Source organism: Stenella coeruleoalba (assembly GCF_951394435.1).
Source record: "Stenella coeruleoalba genome assembly, chromosome: 3".
Lineage (NCBI taxonomy): Eukaryota > Metazoa > Chordata > Mammalia > Artiodactyla > Delphinidae > Stenella > Stenella coeruleoalba.
The window spans coordinates 173,780,576-173,788,733 of record NC_137148.1 but is presented as its reverse complement, the minus strand read 5'-3'; the positions used below and the strand labels follow the sequence as shown (position 1 = coordinate 173,788,733).

Genomic DNA, 8,158 nt, shown 5'->3' with positions numbered 1-8,158 from the left:
TTTCTCCTCCTCCTCTGGACTTTGTTTCTTGAGCCCAGGTGGGGCCTGGGAGGAGGGGGTGCACCTGCTTCACGGGGCGGGGCTCTGTCCCCTGGCAACCTGGGGCAGGGCGGGGCTGGGAGGCCCCTGTGCCGTCCACAGAGTCAGAGCCGGGCTTGGAGGCTGCTGCGGCTCAGAGCCGAGAGGTGAGTCTGGGGAAATGGGGGGGCGGGGGTCCTGAGTGGGGTGGGCTCTTCTTTGGGCATGGGCGTTTGTGTGCCAGCAGCACCATCTGCTCACCGGCGGGGCCTTCAGGGTACAGGGAGGGAGCCCCCAGCCCCACCCTCAGCCCCCTCCAGACTCAGTGGGGTCCCAGGGGCTGGCGGGGGCCTCCTCTCGCTCTGTACCCGCTGGCTGGCTCTGAGGCCAGGTCTGTGCCCTTCCCACGCTGCACCCGCCCAGGGGAGCAGAGCCCCATCCCTGAACTTTGCCAGGTCCCCAGTCTCCACCCCGGGCTTCAGGACCCCAAATCCAAGGGGCCTTGATCTCTGACCCTCTAAGTGAGGGGCCTGACCGGCACCCCCAGGGCCAGAGGCACAGGGCCCCCCACTGGTTCTGGGAATTCTGGAGCTTTCTGGGGAGATGCTTAGCCCCAGCCAGCGCCCTGCTTGGGGAGGCCTTGAACAGCCTACAACCCTCCCGTGGGATCGGAGGGCTCCTGGGAGGGGGATGGGGCAGTCAGCGTGGGGAGGTGTGCAGCCTCTGGGAGGGCAGCTGGGATCCTGTGGGGCCGGTTCAGAGACTTGGCCCAGTGTCCAGGTGTGTCCAGGGGTTGGGCCTCTGCCAGCCAGGGTCCCGGAGACCGTAGCCCCGAGGGACAGAAGAAGCCCAGGAGCCCATCCCTGCTGAGCCCCAGGCCCCTCCAGCAGGCCTTTGCCCAAGGGCAGGAGGCCAGTCGCGGTGATGAGGAAGCAGGTGTGTGGCACCAGGGACCATAAACCCAGTTTCAGTTTTGGTATCAACAGGGTACAAAGCTGGGGCTGGGGAGGAGCCATCCAGGGGGGCTTCCTGGAGGAGGAGGTGGAGACTCCCTGGCTTCAGAACCTGTTGCTCTGTCACTCCCTGGTGTGACCCTTCTCTGGGCCTCGGTTTCCTCTGCTATATGTTGGGGAGAAGAATGGTTCCCCTCGTCACAGGCTCTTATGAGAGGCAAAAAAGCTGCCGGTGTGAGATGCCCAATTACGAGGACCCCCACCAGGAGCTGGGAGGCTCTGAGCGCTATTGCTACTCATTTGCACGGAGTCCACGAAGCCTCCAAGAGGGCGTTTCTCCCCGAGGGTTTCTCTGCGCCAGGCACCCACTCAGGCCTCCTTGATCCTCCCCACACCCGGCGGTGGGGTCAGCAACGTCCCACTTTACAGACAGGGAGACTGAGGCTTTTTGAGAGGGAATGCCTGCCCCAAGGTCACTTCGAGATCGGTGGTGGATCCAGGGTATAAATAATAACATCAGCCACTGCCGTGAAAGCATTTATCGAGCGCCTACTGTATACCAGGGACAGGGCGCCGAGTCTTCACGGCAGCCCTTCGTGGTGGCAGCTGCGTGCTCTGGACTCTGCCTACTGTCCAGGTGTGGACACTGAGGTCGGAAGGGAGACTTGCCCAAGGACGCAGGCGAGGGGGACCCCGCCCCGCTGACCTCAGTGAATCACCCAGAAGGAATGGGCTGCGGAAGGAGCAGTCCCCCACACTGCCCCACCCACAGGCAGACTTGACACCCTCTGGGCGTGCGGTTCTTTTTCCCGGAATGTGGCTTATAAATCCTGCTGGGTGAGCCTCTGGCCCCGCACTAGGCAAATGGTTCTGAGTCAGTCCTGCCACACCTGCCCCCCGAGGGGAGCTGCAGGGCGCGGGCACCAGACCTGCCGTCCAGGGTGGGCTGGGGCTGGAGGGTTGTTTTGGAGGGGCATCCGGGTCTGGGCTAGAATGAGCCCAAACCCTGGGCCCTGAGCACCCAGAGTGAGAGCCAGCCACTGTGTACCTGCTGTGTACCAGCTCCGGGCTGGGGGAGGGGGTGCTCACCTGGCCCACTGGGAGGGCGAGAGGGTCCTGGCTGATGGCTTCAGGTGGGAGGTGACAGGCCTTAAATAGAACCCTCTCCCTTCAGAGAGATGTGCACCCCCAGCCACTTTCATCATTGGGACAGAGGCTCTGCCCACTTGACTGGGATTTATTACCCAAGCCTGCTTGTTTTTTAATATTGTTTTCTTAATTATAGTCTCAATATTTGAAAGATTGCGTGATACTGCGTTAGGTGTAACATGGTTCCCCATGATCGACTTCATGTTCAGGGAGGGTCTGCATTTTTCTTTTTAAAACCATGTTTAGCTTTCACAAGCAAGTTGGTGTAAAAATGCAGCGATGGACCCAATAGCTCTGGTGGCACCGGGGGGCCAAGGCCGGGGGACCATGGTCGCTTGAGGTGTTGAGTTCCTCTCCTCAGCTGTAAAACGGTGGCTCCGCACTGTGCCGGGCTGGGTACACACAGGATGATCAGGCCACAGGTTCTGAGGGTGGGGACAATCTGGCGGGCGGGGGGCTCCCTGGAGGAGGTGTCCTGTAGGCTGTAGCTAATAAGGCTGTGGAGGAACAAAAATAAGGGTCGTTCTGGCACAGGGAGGAGGAAGAGGGTCGACCTTGGGGTCTGGTGCCTGCAGAGTTTTGGGGGTTTGGCCTGAGGCCGGATGGCGGTCTTGAGAGCCCTGGGCAGGGTGTGAGGGTGCCAGGAGTCACAGAGGTGTGAGAGCAAGTGCCGGGCCTTCACGACGGCTCCTGGAGCTGTGCTCAGAGGGAGCCGGGACTCTTGGGAGGGGGGCTGGGCCCCCTGGAGCACTGGGTCAGGGTGTCGCCCGGCCCAGCGGGACAAGGTCCAAGGCGCTCCTTAGCCCAGCCTGGCTTTATGGTGCTGAGAAGGATTGTCTGGGATGGGACAAGGTGTCCTGCTGGACAGGTGCAGGAGAGAGAACGAGGGTGTGGGAGTCTGCTCGTCACCACCCCTCTCTGGGTCTCAGTTTCCCCACTTGACATCCCCAAGAGAGGGGCAGGCCCACTGGGCTCATCTGTAAAGGTCAGATGGAAAAAATCACAGAAGGAACCTCAGGGTGTGTGTGCCCTGGGAGAGAGGCTGTCTAGGGGTGGCCCTGGGTCTGGAAGCGGTGAACTGGGTGGAAGGCTTACCCTGCAGGGTGTGCAGTGTCTGGCAGAGGAGGTGGGAGGGGTACCTGCAAATGTTAGACACACAGGGGCCGAGTCGTTGGGTCAGTACGGGGGCACCGAGGGATTCAGGTGTGGCTGGATCCAGGAGCTCAAACAAAGTTTTTAGGATGCTGTGTTGGGATTGGGGGTGCTCTTAAGCAAGGTGCGTCCACAGGAGGACACATATGGCCCCCCAACAGCTCTCGGCCTCATCCAACCAGCCTAATAAGCCCAGCGGGAAGAGGGTCCAATTTTCCACGTTAATTGCAAAGTCCCAGAATTTCACGTCATTGGCCAGGTTGCGTCACATGTCCATCCCTGAAGCAATCGCAGAGGCCAAAGGGTGGAATGTTCTGATTGGCAGGGCTGGGTCACCTACCCTTCCCTGGGCCAGTCACAGAGGCCACTTGGCCAGGACTTTGCCCTTGAAGGGAGTGGGATTGCACCTCCCCCCAGGTGCTCTGACCTGGTGGCTGACATGTCTTTCTCTTCCCTCAGTGAGCCCAGATCTTCTCCACCCTGGGATCCTCTGGTGGGCAGAGACCCCAAGAACATGGACCGAGTGACCAGATACCCCATCTTCAGCATCCCCCACTCACCCCGTGTGGCCGGCATGGCCTTCAAAGGCGACACCAGCTACTCGTTTGAGCTGGTGGACGTGAGGTCCGTGGCCAGAGGCTGGGGCCAGGATGAGCCAGTGGCCTGGCCTGCTGACCACGAGGCCTCTCTGGAAATGGTGCAGACGGGGACACCCCTCAGCCTGCATGTCTTCCCCGGCCGGCTGGCCCCACAGCTGCCCTGCCCGGAGGACGATGAGACGGAGATGAAGGCCTACCACCTGGAGGCTGGGGACACCCCGCCCTGGCGGCCACGTGACCTGGAGTGGGAACGCCGGGCGGTCATTCAGGACCAGGCGGTCAGGAAGAGCGACACGGTGGCCATGCTCCATGGCACCCCTGACCACGGGGAGCCCAGGAGCCCCGGCCGCCCGCAGTCCACGCCCCTGGAGGAGAACATGATTGACACAGAGCAGATCGACTTCCTGGCAGCCAGGCGGCAGTTCCTGAGCCTGGAGCAGAGGAGCGCTCCGCCCGGGGCGGCCCACGCCCGTGCGGGGGTTCCTCGGATCCCACCACCTGGGGCCAGCCAGGCCTCCAAGGCCCTGAACGGGCCACCCCTGGTCAATGGGTATGTCGTCCCAGTCAAGCCTCAGGAGAAGGAGGTGGTCACGGAGGAGAAGAGGGTCCACGGTTTACACGCCAGCTCTGGTGCCCAAGCCTCGGATGACCCTGGTTCCTGGTCCCAAGAGGGGTCCCCGGAACCCACCAAGGAGACGCCCATTGAGCGGGAGATCCGGCTGGCCCAGCAGCGGGAGGCAGACCTCCGGGAGCAGCGGGGGCTGCAACGGGCGGCCAGCCAGCAGGAGCTGCTGGAGATCCCGGCCAGGCCGCTGCTGAGCAGGGCGAGCCCGGCCACGGCCCCGCGGCCGCACAGGGGGCGCCCGTCGCTCTACGTGCAGCGGGACATTGCTCAGGGGTCGCAGCGCGAGGAGGACCACCGGCGCGAGGGCCTGCAGGTGGGCCGGGCGTCCACATCCGACTGGTTCTCCGAAGGCCCCCAGCCCATCCTCAGGAGAGTCCACAGCGCAGACTCCATCCTTAGCGCGACCCCAGATGCCAGTGCAGCCAGCCCCACACCAGAGGTGAGGAAGGTGAACCGCATCCCACCTGATGCCTACCAGCCATTTCTGAGCCCCCGGACGCCCCCGGGAGAACCCCCAGCCTTCCACACCTACCGCAAGCCCAGCGGTCTCTCTGCCGATGAGGCCAGGCCTGTGGGCTCTCCAAAGGCCACGGGGTCTCAGAGGCATCCCTCGGGATCCTCTGCAAAGCCTGCAAGCACAAAGCAGGAGCCTCCCCGGGGACCCCTGTGTGCCAACAGGGGTGTCGTGCGATGGGAGTACTTCCGCCTGCGTCCCTTGAGGTTCGGGGTCCCGGATGAGCCTGAGAAAGCTGAGGCCCCCCGAGTTTGGGGCTGGGAGGTGGCTGGGGCCCCGGCACTGAGGCTACAGAAGTCCCAGTCATCAGAGCTGCTGGAGAGGGAGGTGGAGAGCGTCCTGCGGCGGGAGCGGGAGGTGGCTGACGAGCGGCGGAGCGCTCTGTACCCTGAGGTCTTCTCCCTGCCTCCGGACGAGTGCTGTGACGAAGATTCCAGGAGCTCCTCCCGCGCATCTGGTGAGGCAGGGTCCTGGGAAGGGCTGCTTTGCTCAGAGTCTCAAAGGTTGGAGCAGAGGAGGGTGGCATGAGGAGTGTGAGGGTGCCAGGAGAGGCTGGGGGTTGGGGGGCATCTGGGGGACTTCGTCTACTACCCCGGTCGGCTGGTCTGTCTGCTTAAGCAGTAGCTTTTGGAGAAATAACTTGGCCTTGGGCTTTTTCTTTATGCATTTGGACACTTTGTTGTTAGGTGCATAAAGGTTTACAGATGTCCTAGCCTCTTGGTCGATTGCTCCTTTTCTGTCAAGGCGAAATACCCCCCGTGTGACTTTTAATGTTTTTCTCCTTGTGTGGTCGGCTCATCTGTCGATCCAGTTTCTCCTAACTGGCTATGTTGGTCACTCTGTCTATCAGTTTTTGCAACCTGCTGTCTGCTCTGTCTGTCCATTCACCCATCTCCTTAACTGGTCCAGCCTCTTAGCCAGACTCTGTGTCCCTTGGGCTGGGGTCTGACGAATTTTCTGCCCTCAGGAGACCCCGGGATCCTCCCTGATGCCCTTTCTTTCCTTCCCTACCCCAGGCATCACGGACAGCTACTCGGTGTCTGAGTCACACTTTTTCACCCCCATCCACCTGCACTCCGGCCTGGCGTGGACGGCAGAGGCCTCAGCTGAGGATGCCCCCAGGCAGAGAAAGAAGAATGAGCAGTGGGTGAGTCTCGAGCCCTGCCATGCACTTGGAGGCCTGGACAAGGTCTGACGCTCCCCATTAGGGCCAGGGAAGGTCAGGTAAGGCTCAAGGGTGAGCTGGGTCTGACACCTGCCTCCCTCACTGCCCTGCCCGTGACTGTGCGCCTGTGTCCCCCACACGTGTGGTGCACGATGGGTAAACTGGGCCTCTCTTCATGTCTGGGCCACATAAGCAGGGTCCCCACCATGAGGTTGTCCCCCTGAGCCAAAGGCTGAGAGGCAGCTCCGCTTGGAGGAGGAGAGCTGTGGCAATCTATCAAAATCACCCTTATTATTTTCATGTGTTATTACCATCATTGTTATTTCTGATTATTATCCACACCTCATGAGGGATGTCTCAGAGCTCTGCACGCACTGTGCTTTTAACACCCTGGAGGGATGTCCTGTGGCCCGTTCTCTGGAGAAAGCCGTAGTCGCCTATGCCCAGGGTCATACAGTCTGAGCTCCCAAGCCAGGACTTGAACCCAGGCCCGACTCCAAACCCCACATTCCTAACCGTGAGGCCCTCTCCTCCCTGGGCGGGTACTGTTGACACCATGGAGAATAACACCAGCTCCAGCCTCGCCAATCTGGTGCTCAGAGACTGGCCCAGAGGTTTGGGGCAGAGTGGAGCCCAGGGGCCTGGGTTCAAGGCCCAGCCCTGCAGCTTGCCAGCGGTGTGATGGGCAAGACCCTACTCCTCTCTGACCCTCAGTCTCCTCCTCTGTAAAATGAGCATGATAATAAGAACAGCGCCCTTCCAACCTTAGAGTAGGGCCTGGCCACGGCAAGAGCTCCATAAATGTCAACTGTCTTTATTACGATGACGTTTACAAAGAGAAAACAGGTGCAAATGACGGACCGAGGCTTCACTGAGGAGAGCAGCATGGTGGATGGCTTTGAGTTTGGGGTGATTGGGGGGACCACGGTGGGCAGGGAAGACCTTCCCTTCTGCCCCAAGTGGTGACTGAGGGGGCTGTGTATTGAGTCCAGGGGGGCTCTGGGGTGGGCAGGGCTAGAGGGCCCTGGGGGCTGACATATGTTCCTTTCCTGTAGTATGCCGGCCTCAACCCCACTGACCAAGTCAACTCGGAGGTGAGTGTGCTCCTGGGGGCGAGGACCTGAGCCTTTCCCTCCCACATCTGTGCCCCCTGCCCTATTGCGTCAGGGCCCTCAGAAGCCCTTCTTCTGGGTGTGGGGACTTCCCTGGATACCTTCTTGATTGATAGTGTCTGCCTGAGGTGGATTTTTCTGTGACCTGCTTTTGATGCCTGTCATGAGCATAGATTGTGGAAAGAGGTTCCATGTGCCGCCTCTTTACCAGATGGTTTTGGGGCTGACTCGGCCCAAGACAGGGGCATTTTCTTTGAGGGAGGCATTTCATCTGAGATGCGTAGAAGGCCAGCTACCTCAGTGGATTCGTGGAATACATTTGTGACCCTCTTTGAGCTGAGTCCAAAATGCCAGACCCGGGCATTTCCCTACCGTGGAGCTCAGCGTGAGTTAACACATTCCTTGGCACTATTACCAGGAGTAGAGGGTCTGGAACAGAGGAGGGGATGGTCCTGCTTTACCCCTGCTCTAGGCCTCTCCTATGGGTTAGCAGCGAGGGGAGCTAGGACCTTTTGGGACCCCCTTTTGGGGGCGTTAGGACCCCGATGGGGACTTCGTGCCTCCTCTTGCAGGTCTTGGAGGCCACACGGGTAACCCGTCACAAGAACGCCATGGCGGAGCGCTGGGAAGCCCAGATCTATGCCAGCGAGGATGAGGATTGAGCCTGGGGCCGGGCGCCCACCCCCTGCCCTGCCCTGCCCTGGGCCCTGGGCCCTGGGCCCTGGGAACTGCGGACCGTCCTGAGCCCCCGCCTTAGGACATAGGTTCCTCTTTAAATCCAGATCCAAGAACCTCAAATCTCATGCTGCCAAGCCCAGGGGTGGACGCACTTTTGGGCTTGAGGTTTTTCTTTTCCGCTTTTCTTTTCCTG

At 60.8% G+C, this 8,158-nt stretch overlaps 1 protein-coding gene across 1 annotated transcript; it reads left to right on the top strand.

Moving 5' to 3' along the window:
• Positions 1-3,786: 3,786 nt before the first annotated feature.
• Positions 3,787-7,949, top strand: MISP (mitotic spindle positioning; the record flags this gene model as incomplete). Its single annotated transcript, XM_079917075.1, has 4 exons — positions 3,787-5,467; positions 6,027-6,157; positions 7,231-7,269; positions 7,860-7,949. The coding sequence occupies 4 exons, from the start codon at positions 3,787-3,789 to the stop codon at positions 7,947-7,949; spliced, it is 1,941 nt and encodes a 646-aa protein (XP_079773201.1).
• Between the last annotated feature and the right edge of the window lie 209 nt (positions 7,950-8,158).